Raw genomic sequence first — 16,851 nt, 5'->3', positions numbered from 1 at the left:
AAAATTAAAATGTTAGAGTTAAAATTTTGAGTTAAAAATTTTAAAATATATAATTTTTTAAGGAGGCAAGAATAATTAACCCTGTTAAAATTGGCTGGCAAAGGCAAAGGGAGGGCTCGCATGGTACTAACCAACCTCATGATTGTGTGTTCCTTTGAGCTGGAGATACTCTTGATGACTGATATCTGCCTGGACTTGTGAAACCTGACCCACTGTAGCACAAATATGCCCAGTAACGTTCTTTATATGCTATACTCTCGTAACATTGCTTTTATCTCATCTCCACTAGTTTAAAGATATCTTCACAAGTTTCCATCATAAGGAAGCTGTTTCCCTCTTCTCCCATCACAACTTTTGCTGTGAAATTATCAAGTACACTGCTGTGGTTGATGAAGCAATGAGGGTTTGAGATCTGCCCAGCTTTTGTTGGCCACTGTAGGCTGTTACGGAAACATGAAGTTGTAGGGAGGTTTGCAGAAGAAATGTTGGACATAAACAAGCATGAGATAATAAGGAAGAAGATCACTAGAAAACAGTGGCTCAGTTTAGGCTGAGAAAAGCCCAGCAAGAAGACGTTCAGATCATTCAAAGAAAATCTAAATTGATGAACTCTCCAAGTAATAAAATTCTAGTGCAGTTCCCAAAATTTTGTACTTCACCCCTAATCCTGATCTTAAAAAGCACTGAACAAGAAGTCTATTTAATCCTTGCTTTCCTGTTATGTGTGCCTCGTGAGGTGCTTGTCACTCCCCTTTCTGATTACTGGTCACTACTTTTTTGTGGCCACTCTGCATTAGGCTAGAGGAGAGACCAGTCACCTGGCTTCTGCAGAAGGACCTCCCTGACCAGCATCTTCTGAAGCAATCAGTAATTTTTATATACACTGGTTTAATGCTCCTGTGGAAGAATATTAAACCTATCCTTTGCAATACAAGGCTAGCACTTTTTTGAGAAAAATATCATGTACCACACAGTTTAAATTGGAACAACACCCAGATTCTGCCAGTTGCTGATACTATCACCAAAATTGTATTAGAGGCATTCTGCTGCTTTTGCTATCAAGGGCTTCGGACAGTTGTAGTTTTACTGGTTTTATTATTTTTACTTCTCTTCCAGCACTAGTTCATGGCAGAGCTTGCTCATACACTGTTATCCCCTTCTGTTTCATCTCAGACTTGTCCTGTAAGCTGAAAACCTGTCTATTTGGGGACACACATGGTACATGTAAAAAAGATGCTGAGACTCTAGAAAGAGTACAGAGAAGAGCAACAAAGATGATTAGGGGACTGGAGGCTAAAACATATAAGGAACGGTTGCTGGAATTGGGTATGTCTAGTTTAACGAAGAGAAGGACGAGGGGGGACATGATAGTGTTCCAATATCTCAGGGGCTGCCACAAAGAAGAGGGAGTCAAGCTATTTTTCAAAGCACCTGAAGGTAGGAGACAAGAAGCAATGGATGGAAACTAACCAAAGAGAGAAGCAATCTAGAACTAAGGAGAAACTTCCTGACAGTTAGAACAATTAACCAGTGGAACAACCTGCTTCCAGAAGCGGTGAACGTGCCAACACTGGAAGTTTTTAAGAAGAAACTGGACAGCCATTTTTCCGAAATGGTATAGGGTTTCCTGCCTGAGCAGGGGGTTGGACTAGATGACCTCCAAGGTCCCTTCCAACTTTATCATTATTATAATTATTATAATTATTATTATTATTATTATTATCCATGTTCCAAAATAGCAATTTGATAGGCAGCAAAACCAGCCATTCTAAACCCTCCGAGATTCTTGCCCTTCCACCCATTAAAAAATGATTAGTGGTTGTTTTTCTCCTGCCAGGTATCAATTGTTGGGAGGAAAACTGAGGGGAATCCAGTAATGTCCGATATTAAAGCAGCAAGATCAGTACCAGTCACTGGGCACATTAGTGATGCTGAATAAATTGCTGCCATGAAGCACAATTTATGTCAGTTTATCCTTCTGGATTGAAGGAAATCACTTTAATTTATCCATTGGGCTATGCCCTGAGTATTATTACACCTAGGTATAGTCATCTATCTGTTTAATATAAATATGTACTTCAACATATTTATATTAAACAGTAAAAATCGAGGTACTTACTGCCAATGAAGAAAATATGCCTTAAATATCCTCCCTTAAATCTGATAGATTATGTAATCTTTATCTTTAAAATCCTCAGCATTATGTTTGTTTTATTTATGATTAAAATGGACTTTATCCTCTCTCATGTTTTCTCAAGGGAAAATGTTACTCAGAACAATTCTATTTTGAGCAAATAAGCAAGGCAAGAGATTATATTTAGTAAAGAGTAAATCAATAATGTTACAAGATGGAAGTGGTTTAAAAGATCTACTCAGCTTCTGCAGTACTCCTGGATTAAAGATTTTTAACAGACAAATTCTTGATAAATATATCTTGTCACCGTATACTGAAGCATAATTTAATTAACACTGTGAATCTACAGAAGATGTCTTTCTCCAAAACTTTTCCTACTATTCTAAAACAAATATTTGCCACTGAAAAGCTGATTAGCATTAAGCAACTGCTTACATATGCCAGGGTTTTTTTTAAACAACATCTTAAAATCTTGATGAACAGATTGTTTATCCCACCTTACCATACAATTTATGCATATTTTGTCCTTTTTGTACTTGATTTGTAATTACCCATTTATGACTGCAACCTGCAGAAAGAACAAATACATTAACTGATTGCATGTTTTAAATATTGGTGTGTTGAGTACATTCTCTGACCCTATCCATTGTAGTTTGCAAATCATAGTTTATGGCTCAGTGCAGATGTTTTCAAATTCCCAGGTTTCCACCAGAACTTGAAAGGATTCTGTAAGAAATCCAGGGTAAAAAAAAATATTTGAACCTAGCCAATTTTCTATCACTAGAGCAATGTTCCTCAACCTTGGCAACTTTAAGATGTGTAGACTTCACCTCTAAGAATTCCCCAGCCAGCAATGGGATTCACCTTCATTGGGAGTTGAAGTCCACACACAGCTTAAAGTTGCCAAGGTTAAAAAACACTGGCCTAGCGCAAAAGCTCACACAATGTAAATATTATAATAGAACCTCCCAATCTATTGCTTTCCATTCCTAAAATTCCCCACCAGCTTAGATACTGTTCTGTATGATCAGTATCAGGGATATCTAGAAGTTGCAATTCAAAAATATATGGTTCTACAGTTCCACAGAGGAATTACTGAGTCTGTAATTTGTACTTCTATAACTGTCAGGTTTGGCATAGCAACCAAACAGGACAGGTACAGACTTCAACGGACTGCAAACAACAACAACAACCAACTGCAACCAGCCTGCCTTCCATTGAGGACCTGTATACTGCACAAACCAGAAAGAGGACTGAGAAAATATCTACAGATCCCTCACACCCTGAACATAAACTGTTTCAACTCCTCCCCTCAGGACACTGCTATAGGGCATTGCATGTTAAAACAACTAGACACAGAGAGGTTTTTCCCTCATGTCTTCACTCTGATAAACACCTAATTCCCACAGCACTATCTTATGCCTAAAAATATTTACTCATGTAATAGGGCTGTATTGCTATTATCCTTCTCATCTTTTCTACTATCTTCTCCTATTGGTATCTCATGCTTATACTATCTTGCTGTTTCTATGTATACTGAGAGCTTGTGCGCTGGAAGCAAATTTCTTGTGTATCCAATCACACTTGGCCAATAAAGAATTCTATTCTATTCTATTCTATTCTATTCTATTCTATTCTATTATAATAATAATAATAATAATAATAATAATAGTAGTAGTAGTAGTAGTAGTAGTAGTAGTAGTAGTAGTAGTAATAATAATAATAATAATAATAATAATAATAATAATAATAATAATAATAAAAAATTTGGAAGGGACCTTGGAGGTCATCTAGTCCAACCCCTTGCTCAGGCAGGAAACCCTATACTATTTCAGATAAATGGTTTTCCAGTCTCTTCTTAACAACTTCCAGTGTTGGAGCATTCACAACTTCTAGAGGCAGGTTGTTCCACTGATTAATTGTTCTAACTGTCAGGAAGTTTCTCCTTAGTTCTAGATTGCTTCTCTCTTTGGTTAGTTTCCATCCGTTGCTTCTTGTCCTGCCTTCAGGCGCTTTGGAAAATAGCTTGACTCCCTCTTCTTTGTGGCAGCCCCTGAGATATTGGAACACTGCTATCATGTCCCCCCTTGTCCTTCTCTTCATTAAACTAGACATACCCAATTCCAGCAGCCTTTCCTTATATGTTTTAGCCTCCGGTCCCCTAATCATCTTTGTTGCTCTTCTCTGTACTCTTTCTAGAGTCTCAGCATCTTTTTTACATCGTGGTGACCAAAACTGGATGCAGTATTCCAAGTGTGGCCTTACTAAGGCATTGTAAAGTGGTATTAATACTTCACGTGATCTTGATTCTGTCCCTCTGTTAATGCAGCCTAGCACTGTGTTGGCCTTTTTGACAGCTGCAGCACACTGCTGGCTCATATTTAGGTGATTGTCCACTAGGACTCCGAGGTCCCTCTCACAGTTACTACTATTGAGCAAGGTACCCCCTATACTATATCTGTGCATTTGGTTTTTCTTGCCTAAATGTAGCTATCCAAAATAATCAAAAGTCTGTTTGCGTACATTTCTGTAACCATGTTCTATCACAGTGATGGCGAACCTTTTAGAGATTGAGTGCCCAAACTGCAACCCAAAACCCACTTATGCATCGTTGGGTGCCGGGTGGGTGTGGCCCATTGGGTGGGGGTGGCTGCAATGGTAACAGCAGACTGGGTGGGACTAAAAAGTTCAATTAATCAATTCCAACTTTGCAAGATCTTTTTTTTTCCCCACAAGAAGTTGAAATTGACTGATTGATTGAACCTTTTTTTTGTACACGGTGCTGGAGGCCTAAAGTGAAAAGGTTTTATAAAACCCAGCTGAAGGCCTAGGACTGGGGCGACGGCGCGCGTGCCCACAGAGAGCGCTCTGAGTGCCGCCTCTGGCACCCGTGCCATAGGTTCGCCACCACTGTTCTATCATATGTTTACTATCATAATGATACTTTGTTTCCCTTCAGTTTCTGTTTTCCTATATAAATGTTAAACATTCAAGAGACACAACTTCCCTTATTCCTGGTTACCATTCTGGGAAGCTCCAGCTCATCATTTTGATAATCACTGCCAGAGTGTAATTCTGACTAAGAGCACAATTATTTGTCTAGGCATTTTGGCTCCATTGAGTGCCTACTTGTGCACAGATTATCCAGGTAGATATCTTGGTTGACAGTATGAATTTCATTGCTGATCTGGCTAATGTTAAATGATTAATTCTGCTTCTTTAAGGCATCTAATTTACAGTGCCTAAGGCAATGCATTGCTATATAATCAAATGCTAGAAATTATTCTTTACTGATCTGAGTAAGCTAATGACTGTTAAATTATAAGAAAGCAGTATAAAATATCATCTTTGGATCATTTAGTCATGATGTTTTCCATAAGTAGAACAAAAAAGTGATGAGTAGGCTTTTGGCTGCCAGCCTTGAGAATCAGCTACTGATCAGCCAATATTAAAATCGTAGAAACTCTAGTACCTTATACTCTCGTATATACATGAGTCAAATGGGGAGCTCAGCAGTAAATGTCAAATCTATGTCTTCAAGCCAACAACCTGCTACTCTTCAGTTGTTTTGGACTTCAACATCCTTCAGCCTTGCCAACATTGCCAATGGCAAAGGCAGTAATGTCTGTAAGGAATATGTAAAAAAAATCAAGATGGCAGCTACAGCAGTTTTGCCCATTCACACATAAAATTGAATGGAACTTCAATCATGCCAATATCTTGAGGGTTTTTTTTACTAGACTTGTGGACACCCTGGAAAGGGGATTTTAGAAATTGTACTCCAGAGCAAGCAGATCTTGCTTCTCATTCTTTGTTTAATTCTTATATCATAATGTGTACAAAGTAAGGAACTTGACAGAGGTAAAATATGCAAATTGCCATTGCAAGATTTTGTTATAATCAGTCTCAATCAAAGTAGCTTTAGCCTTCCTGTGGAGTTGAATTCTTGTTCTGGTCTACTTAGTAGAGTAGATATCAGTCTTGTAATTCTCATTGTGTTGTGCTTCTTCCTCCTTATAATTCAGCAAATTAGAAAATTATTTGTCTGAGCCCCCTCCAAACATCCTCTGCAGATTCTGGACTTTAAAAATATGTTAGAGAAGCTTGCATAACTCTATCAAATTCACCTTCCTTACTCTCCTACAGTATGGGATATACTTTGATTGGTAGTTGTTCAAACTAATTATTATTTATGAGTAGTAGCATCATCTAAACTTTATATTTTGACCGAGTAGGTCATCTGGCTAACTGTCTACCTCCACCAGACTCAGAAAAGATTGGTTGTAATCTTGCGGACTTTTGCTTGAGTAACATTTCTTGTTGGGAGATAGAATTGTGAGGCCAAATGACTGTTCTTTTACAAATTTTACTTCCTTTTTACATGAAGTTATGTTACTGGATTCTGTTTTGTCTTACTTTTTGTTTCTTTCCCTTTTAAAAAAACCCATATATTTACTAGAAAAATGCAAATGTTGCCCTTCCCCCCCCCTGCAATCTTTAAGTATTTCTCAATAAGAAACAAAGGAACTAAAATATTTTGTATTAAGCACAGGCTTACTGAATTATAGAAAATAATTTTTTGACATTAAAAAAATTGCAAGCACCACGTGTAACAAGTATAATATGTTTGATCAACTGTACCCTGACTCTAAAATATTTTTTAAAAACAAGAGGAAAGGATCGTGCAATATCATGTTGGATCCTGCAATTTTTATGCTGGCTCAAATCTGTCCTATTTCTTGCTGTCCCATACCCTCTGCTCTCAAGATAGCATTTGAGACATATAATACATAATTTTTTTTAACCTAAAATCCAGGCTTACACTATTGCATTGTAGATACTTTTTGCTGGTAGAAATAAACTGAAAATTGGAAAGGATTACTGTACACGGTTTGATAATAAGATGTGTAAAAAAAAACCTTAAAATCTTTGGGTATTATAACTCTCTCTCTCTCTCTCTCTCTCTCTCTCTCTCTCTCTCTCTCTCTCTCTGTGTGTGTGTGTGTGTGTGTGTGTGTATGTTTGTATGTGTACACATGCATATACAAACACATATGCAACCTACTGCTTCTTCATCTGGACATGGACCTTTGTCTACTTGAAGACTCTCCCTATTCCCATGATAAATTTATTGCACTTATCCCTATAAAAAAAAAAGGTGATTCCTAAGATTCCAATTTCTCTCCCATTTTTTTACAATGAACCCCCTTTCTTTCTTTTTTAACCTCTCTGCCAAATCTAAATGAGGATAATAAAACATATTGAAGCAATAAGTATAATGGGGAACAACTAAAGATTCTAGCTATGTTTAATATTGTAAGGAATGACAGGATAGGTTTTGTTTCCAGACATTTAAAAGATGAGACAGTTACTCCTGTAAATGCATCATGTCTTCCCTGGTAAATACAATCCCACATGTATCTCAAACTGCTCCCCCTCAAAAAAAAACAAAACCCTCAAATCACCCTTGCATTTGCCAGTATTTTCTTTTTCTCCTAGTTGCTATCAATTCATTTTTCTTCTTTTAAACATAGTTGGAAGAATCCTAGGAGTATCTATAATCATTTTCTCCATAAGGCCACATAGCTCTTATTTGTTACAATTAAATTCAATTCCTACAAAGAACACACATTAGTGCATGACAATCACCGAGCAAAAATAGTACACTGTCTCTTGGCCTAATAGTATTGAATTGCAGATAGAGATAGCCATCCTTGTTAATATTGCAGTTTGCTATTGAATCTGAATTAAAGGATCCTTTTGAAACTTTGGAGTTTCAGTGAACAATAATGGTTTTGTTGTTACTGGTAAATGAAAGTCTCTTCAACAGGAGGAGTGGCAAATAGCAACAGACAGTTTGATTTAAGCCCTGCACCAACATTTTACTTCAACAACTCAGTGCTGTAGTAATTACATGATAGATAAGGATGCATAAAAGATAAAAAAACATTTAAAATTATACTTTGGTACCCAGTATTAATCAGGCAAGAAGTATTTCTTAATAGAACTGGCTATTCCATTCAGAAGAATGAAGAGAGCAGTTGTTTGGCTCCCCCCCCCCCCTCACTATTTAGGAATCATAAAGCAAAACCAAGGATCAGTTGTTTAACTCATTAGGAGTGATATTTGTTTTACTGCCAAAATGCAATTTGAAGCACTTTGCTACTTGGTATCTCTGCCAGATAGAAGACAGGAAAGGTATTTGCTGTTCTCACTCAGACAGCAAAATATTTTGTGCCAGGCCTTGCATGTGCCTGAATCTGAGACGATACTGTTTCTATTCTCATTTCTGAAGAGAATTTGGAAATGCCTTTAGGACAGAAAGTCGATGCTAATGAATATCACATACATAGATTGAAGGTCAGTAATGATCTCAGGTGATGGGTGCCATTTTATGGCCATTGGGAATGGCACAGACACAAAACATTATACTGTCTAGATGAAGATGAGATCTATGTGGCCACTATAGAAATAACTCTAATTATTTAGAGTCTTTGGGGGAAGTTACTCTACTGAACCTGTTTTAAAGCAATTTAAATGTATATATTTAAAATTGATGAGCCTTTGCACTCAAGAGAATTCTAATGTAGTGTGGTGTAGTCTTGACTGTTCCACTTCTTCACCAAAGCTTTTGAATCTCCCACTCCAGGGAAATAAGACTGGCCTCTTTATTACTGGTTTCAAGAGAAGACATGTTGATTCTAGACTGCTCAGGGGATTATGCTGAGCTCTAAAATACTTTACTGCTTGCTGTTCATTAAGTTTGTAACTTTTATTTCACACTTTTGAGCTTATTGGGTGTTTATTAGAGCTACCAGATCACAAAGCAAAAACTAAGACCACTAAAGAACCAGAGAACTAAAGTTTTCTTTATATCTTTGCTACCATCCAGGGCAGGGGTCCCCAACCTGTGGGTCGTGGGTTGCTGGCCAGCGGACCACGAAACAGGCTGGCCATGGCGCACATATGTGTGGCCACACTCACCCCCACTTGAGCTAGCACCGCTGCCATGGTGAAAACAGGGCACCATGCGGTGAAAACAGGGCACCATGTGGTGAAAACAGGGCAGTACTAGCGAGTGTCACATGGGCACTAGCATCACCCTGTTTGCATTGTGTGTGCTCACAGCCCTTTTTGTGTGTGCGCACATGTGCATGCGTAAAATGCTTCGTTTTCCCGCCAGTTCTGTTGGCTCATATGTGTTTGTGTACAAACATCTGGTTCCTTCTCTGTAAACTGATCTTCAGAGAGTGCAGATCATGAAAGATGGACTACAATATATATTATTGTAAAAACTTAGTAACTGTAGGAGCAAAAATAGAATTCTAAATTCATAGCAGTGGAAAATATTTTAAACGTCATCTAGTGTAAACCCCTAATTTTGTGTAGGATCACTACACTATCTTGAACAGATGATCATCTCACCTCTGCCTTAAGACCTTCAGTGGAAAAAAACATATTCTACATTGTGTAGTACTTTATTCCATTTCCTGACAATTTGTGCAGTGAATTCCTCCTTTGGAGAAATAATGGGTGCTATATGAAAACCTTTCAGATATTTGAAGGCTGCGATGATAATAAATAATAATAATAAACTCTTTATTATCAAAATATAACATGTATACCGTGAAATTGGGTGAGCCTCCCTCTGTGCCCTCCCTCACCACAAACCTGCGGTGACTACAACCCCCCAACTTATTATTATTATGATAAATGATGATGGTGATGATGATATCCATTCTGTCATGTTTGACACTCGGCAATTGGGCCTCAGTTACAACTGTTCTTTACTAGATTTGCTTTTACCATCTTGACAGACCTCCTCTAAACTCATTCAGATTCATCACTGCCTTTTTTTTCTTACTTTGATACCCAGAACTGGACACAATCCTCAGACATGGCCAAATAAGATGACCTCCAAGATCCCTTCCAACTTCATTACTATTACTATTATCATCATCATCATCATCATCATCCTATAAATGTATTTTAAATTTCCCTACCCTAATGAAGAACTTTACATTTCTTTCTATTCCTTTCAGTCACTGCTGATTTGTCTAAATCTTTTCAGATTTTTTTATCTACAATATTAGTCATGCCTCCTCGATTAGTGTCATTTGCAAACTTTGCAAATATCTCTTCATCTCCCTCATTTGACCCCATTCCTTTATTACCTTTATAAAACTCAATAAAATACTTATTTAAAAAAAGAAGAAGCGCCTAAACAGAAAAAAAAATGTTGAGCCACACAGGGCATATGACAGAGTCCTGTGGCATTCCAATCAATACTTCTGTCCAAGTTGAAGTGGAGCCATTCAGGAACAATCTGTGGGTGGGATCCTTTACCTAACTGTGAGGCCATTTAAAATGACTTCATCCAACATATATTTAATCATTTTAGGAATATCATGAGGTTCTCTATTGAACGCTTTTCTGAGATCCAGGTACACTATGTTTATGGCATTCCCTGATCTACTAAGCTAATAATATAGTGAAAGAGGGAGAGTTAAGCTGCTATATTTTGTCTGCAACAAACTCATGCTGGTTCCTGCTAATTGCAGAATGCCTTTCCAAATCCCCATAACATGTTGTTTAGACATTAGGCTGACAAATAAATGCCTATGGCTTAATTGGTGTTAGAGTATACACCCAATCCCTTGATGAAAAGGAATGATATTTACATTTTCAAACCACAATGGCTGAATTCATAGAATAAATTAAGCCACCCAAAAGCAAAGCATATTTTGATTCAGTATAGTGTAAGAATTCACTAGTAGAATTTATACAAGCTAGCAGCTCGTATACAGTAAATGTACTTTAAAAAATCAGTTTCCAAAGAACGAAGCACATGTATAGAAGTATTGTGTTTCTTTAAAAATTATCATCCCTGAATAAAATAAGTAAATAAGAATGTTCAGATGCAGAAAGTATAATGGGTAGCATGACACAGAGAAAATTATCTAGCATCTCTATGTTGCTGGCAGAGAATCTCTGGAAATTGCATGACCAGTCTGACACTGCTTTTTATTATTTTTGTCTCTCATTTCGAATAAACAAATGCTCACTGTGGTGGGAGGAGGGAAGAAGGGGAGAGAAGATGAATCTATGCTTGAAATTGCCATTTTCTAAAAAAAGGATCAGATTTCTTTTAGGAGCAGGGATGTGCCATTGTCTGCTTAAATTTTGTATTTTATTAGGCAAATGCATTCTTTATTAATTCTCTTAACAGCTACAGTATATGGAAGGAATAGATGTCAATTCCTCAACGTTTCACAGAATTTTGATTAAAATTTAAGAACAGTGCATGATCCCATAAATCAAGTCACATGTTAATTACATTTGTGTGACAGTGGCTGCTCTACAAGAACTCCTGATAGGGGTTTATATTAAGGGCTACATTAATACACATAGCATGAGGATATACTCCCATATACATAGAATGGGACATACAAGCAAAAAGGCTGTCACTAACTTTCAATTATTTTACTATTAATGATGGAGACCTACAGAAGGCTTCTCTAAGGGAAAGATCAGAAAATTATTTATTTCATTTAAAAGATCTGTATGGCTGCCCATTTTAGAAAACAACACACACAGATGTTGTCAACAACATCAAACTACTATATTACATATACCTGCACAAAAATTGGTTGAAATCCACAAACATCCTAACAGCTTCAACAAAAAGAAGAAAGTATGAAGGTTAACAAAGCCTGATTACCTGTCCTGCACCACACCAAGATCCTGCCCCAAACAAGAGCAACAGGAATCAGCTCCCCAAAATGGGCAAATCAGAAACATGCCTGGACAAGAACACAATCAGGACTCATCTGTTCAGACTAATCAACCAGAACCCCACACAACAAGCTAATCAGGAATCAGCATTCCAAGAATGACCAATCAAAAGCTGGCATGGACCAATCAGGAACCAACACCACCCAGAACAACTTTTTAAGATTGGGCACAAACAAAGAACCAATCAATTACCAACCTACACCAATTGGAAACCATCTCAGCTAATGACCAATCAGAAATCAGGACACCAGATTACAAAGGCAGGAGCCCAATCAGTTCTGCTCAGTTGCCAGCGGTCTATATAGCAGACCACCTTGCCTCTGAAAATGCTAGGCACAGGTGCTGCAGAAATGTTGGGAAATCTGTTGTCGACTCTAGACCTTAAATCACTAACCCTGAAGCCCAACACTGCCCAAATTTATCACAGTCTTTACTTTTATACTGAGGGTGTATTTTTCTCAAATGAACATGCACAGGAGAAAGCTGTTTGGGTCATTTCTCCTTCCAAAGTTATTTAGCATATACTATAGATTTTAGATATAAAACTGCAACAGAGGGCAATTCTATATAAATCTGTTTCACAGTCAAAATTCTCAAAACATAGGGATTATGTTGTTTTTTTAAAAAAATCTAATTTTAAAAAATAAATATTAAAATCTTATGAATTAGTCAGGTCACGCAAATTTTGGGATGGAATTGCATTTTTGATCATTTTAAATTCTTTAAAATTAATATTTTTTAAAAATGTGGAGGGAGGTTCCTGCAACACTGAATGAAATCATGAAATACTGCTTATTGCTAAAGGGTTTGCCTGTTTTTGAGCAATGAGATCTGCTCTTGAAATAAATGCACAGTTGAAGTAGTATTAATCAGTAGTATTAATCAGAGTGAATCCATGCTGTTTTAATCCATGCCAAGCAAATCTTCCTACAACAGTTCTAAAGAACTCACATAATTATGGACTTATGTAATTCCAGAGATGTAATATCAGCCACACACCTCCAAGCTTTCAGTTGCAGACTGAAGAAAATGTCTGAGAAATATTAACGTGTTTCACATCTGTTCATTAATACTGTCACACTTAAGAATTACTAAGGGATATAATATTAAAAATCATATAGTATGAAACCTTAGACTTGCTAAGCCAGTACTCTAAAACAAGCATTGTAAACTGACAACAAACTCCCTGCTTACTGATTGGAGCAAATACATTTTTTATAACTTTACAACTTATTTTAGGGATTCAGTACTTTTAAATATCCTTTCCAAATGCATGCCCCTTTAAATACCTTTAAAATAAAGGTATTTCTCCTCATAATTCTGAGCATGGTCTGTGACAAAAAAAAATTTCAGTTTCTTAGTTAAGAAAAAGAGCAGCTGATGGGAAAATTTCCCATCAAAATACTGAGAATATTATGCATAGTGCCTACCTCACTGTTCTTTATTAATCTTGAAAAGGTAAGCAGAATTAGATTTAGCGTTTGGATGAGTAGGTTAAGATCTCATGGGACTTTAAAATCCAGAACTTGAATTATTAACTTTTCATCTGTCTTTGATTGGGAATCTAATTGTAGATTGCTCATATAATAGTAATAATATTTCCATTTGTCAATTACAAAAGACCACACTGCTTGGATCCCCACATATACTATGTCAATACATTACAGCATCCTAGATGCTTGGGAAGAAGTCAGTGTATATGAAGACCATTAGCTATTTGAACTAATGCAATCAAGGCCCAACACCAGCTAAAGAACTGGCAGCTGTGATGCCACATTGTTGCGTGCCTAACAACAATAAGAAGACCAGTCTCACTGTGGCTGACTGTCCAACCCTTGGTAATATTGTCTTACCATTAGTCACCCATCTTCAGGAGTAGGGATTGAAATGGAGTTCTACAAAGATCTCCAAAGTTTAATTGATCCCAATCAATCTTCTATCAGCTATTAAACATCTATTGACATGCAGCCACTTACTGACCTCCTTTTGACACCCAGGCATTTATCGCCCTCTTGGATAACTCCATCAACACTTGAGAGATTGATACTGACCACTATGGGGAAAACAGTTTAACCAGGGCCTTTAAACTAGAAATGCTTGCATGCAGTCTAGGTGCTGTGCTTGGGATACAGCTCTGCATGGATTATTTATGAAAAAGGATAAATCTTCCATAAGCACAATAGATGTAATCACCATCAGCTCTGTAATGGAATAATTTACTTTACTAGAGCTTCAGTATGAAAAAAAAACTTTACTTTTAAACACTATTAAATTTATTGAAGCATAATTCTAAACTATTATGCTCAGAGCAACTTCTGTTATTTTTAAAAAATGGTTTAATATTTGGAATACCACCACCATCCCTTGCATATGTTATCATGTGTATATGCAAGTATGTAAGTACATGATATTCTAAAGTGATAGAAACTACCTTTCTATCATTTTATAATACCAAACATTAGTAAATGGTTCATATCATGAGATAGCTTGCATGTGAAATACTTTCAAAAAGCAATTTTTTAAAAAGTTTGTTTACAAAGATGAACATTTCTCCAGAGAATTTAAATTTGTTGTCTGTGCAACTCCAATGGATTTTGGACTAGTAATAGGAACTATAGTATGAATTATTACATTTGGATATGGAACAAATTAGTTTATTCTATTCTTCCAAGTGCAAGAAAATATTGATATATTCTGATAGTACTTAGAGATATTGGAATGCATGTTTTAAGTGCTATAGGCCTAGAAACGCAGCAACAAAACAACATCCCAACCTTCTAATCCTGTAAACATATAACCATGCTGCTAAGTAAGAAAGAAATACAACCAACAAACGATGAGGCTTTTAAAAAAGACACTGATTTAAATAGAAGTAATGAAATGATTACTCCTGTTATCTCCAGTTTTCAGATTTAGTTCATATATAATAAAGAATTTTCTAAACAAATTGCTTTGAAGAAGCAGTGCCCAAAAGGGCTGAAAGATAAGTCTCTTTTAAATGCTTTCCTTAAAATCCATTTAGAAAGTTTTAATCAGAGGGATGAAAGCAATCATTTTGGGATGAAAGGTAGTTGTGTTAATCTGTTGCAGCACAAATAGCAAAGAGCCTTGTGCCAAAAACACATTTATTAGTCTTTAAAGTACTGCAAAACCTTGTAACATTTTAATGCATTAACAAAATTAAAAAAAGATTGTAGAGATTGAGGCTGAGATTACAAAACCACCTCCCCTGGTTTCTTATAGGCTTTGATAGTGTTGTGTTTTCTGATGCAAGAGAATATTCATTAGATATTTCTCTGACCTTTCCATCCCCATCCCTCCAGCAATTACCCTTCCATGAAATCCATCTAAAGATCTCTTTTTTCCTTAATATACTTGCCACCTCCCCTTCCTCTTCATTGTGGAATCTGATTTCTAATTAGAGGCTACCAAACAACTTTTTTAAAAAAGAAAAAGAAATCTATTCTCAAAGCAAATTAATTTGGCATCTTACATGGCCATTCATCTCATCCAACAGTTGAACATCTCTCCACATCAATGCATAGGTTTTACTTCAGTGTTATATTCAGAATAAGCACAAAGAATGGATGAAAAGAGGAAATCATTTTTTATAAAATCATGTTGTGGGCTTTTCCCCCAATGTGTAGATGGTCAGCACAGCACTTAGCTAATTGTGTATTTCCTTCACAGTTAAGCATCCTTAGCAGAATGAGGTCAGGAAGAGGAAAACTCAGCCCACCAATATAGTTCCTAAGGTAGTGAATGGATATTGCCTGACCAGATCCCATCATTTCTCCCAGCCACTCCCACTCCTCAACTTGCTTCATACAAGTTCAGTACTGCAAGGTTGCATAAGGGGCATAAATCTGTTTCTTGGCAGGTGGAAATTAAAAACAGAATAAGCATTTAAGGCTTGGCACAGAAAAATCATTTGGTTAAAGACAACTCTGTTACTATGAAAAATGTACAGCAAATCTTTAAATTTTAAATTTCAGACTTGGAGGAGGGCCATCTGCAAGGTCCAGAATAAAAGTACAGACCAACAGTCTATTTGCAATCTATAGAAATCTAGCACACACAGTCAACAATGTAAAAGAGAAAATAAATACACATAAAAATCATTTGAGCAAAGGGAAAGTAGCCATATCCCAGGGGAACAAAAAGTACCCCAATCTCAGTACAAGCCAATTCACGCAAATAAACTAGATTTAAATAAAACGTAAGTACACAATGATGTCTCAGAAATGACTTCTATCCATTCACAGAACACACAACAGTGGACAAATGAGAGGATGTTAAGGTTTCCAGCTAAAACATTACACCTGATAACGCACTGAAAATCCGTATTAAAGGCTAAAATGCATGATTATGAATCAGAAGGAGCGCTAGGAGCCAAAGGAGAACTTTGGAAGGAAACCAAATTTCCTCTCCATCTCTTGCCGAGGCTCCTATTCTGTACCGCCCTTAGCGTTGGAATGGGCGCAGGAGACGCGCAGCCCTTTGTTTAGCATCTTTCGGTACCTCGCCTTTTACCTGTAGATGCAGTTGCCATGGCAACGGGCGGCGGTTGCTCGGCGGCGCTGAATGCCGGTGCCGGTGCCTGCGCGCCTTCGCCTTCCCAGCGCCTTGGAGACGCTCCGGCTGTACTGTCATCTTCCGCGCCGTCCCCAGCCCGATGCTCCTCGGAGCTCTGGAGATCCGGCGGCGGCGACGACATTCTAGCTAGGTCGCGGGGCGGATTAGCTCAGCAGTCAAAACCGGAGGATGCGGTATGGGGAGGGGTGGGGGGGGAAAAGAAGAGAGGAAAGAAGGCGGCGGCAACGGCGGCCGCTGGGGCGTGCGTTCGTGTGACTGCTGGCAGCTACCGCAGGAGCCGCTCTGGGAAGATTGGGCGGCTGCCTCGAGAAGAGACGGCTGCTCGG

The 16,851-nt window shown here is 37.5% G+C and overlaps 1 protein-coding gene across 1 annotated transcript in view; it reads right to left on the bottom strand.

Annotated features, from left to right (window-relative positions):
- The window catches only part of RTN1 (reticulon 1), a 116,116-nt gene extending 99,620 nt beyond the window's left edge, over positions 1-16,496 (bottom strand). Inside the window, exon 1 of the mRNA XM_015823822.1 lies at positions 16,463-16,496. Within this exon, the coding sequence (XP_015679308.1) occupies positions 16,463-16,481 (19 nt within the window). The 5' untranslated portion in view covers positions 16,482-16,496. The remainder of the gene's footprint in view (positions 1-16,462) is intronic.
- Positions 16,497-16,851: the final 355 nt, after the last annotated feature.

This window comes from Protobothrops mucrosquamatus, unplaced genomic scaffold (assembly GCF_001527695.2).
Source record: "Protobothrops mucrosquamatus isolate PMUCROS unplaced genomic scaffold, P.Mucros_1.0 scaffold2004, whole genome shotgun sequence".
NCBI classification, from domain to species: Eukaryota; Metazoa; Chordata; class Lepidosauria; order Squamata; family Viperidae; genus Protobothrops; species Protobothrops mucrosquamatus.
Note: the sequence above shows the minus strand (reverse complement) of the source record. Positions and strands in the feature narration are given on the sequence as shown.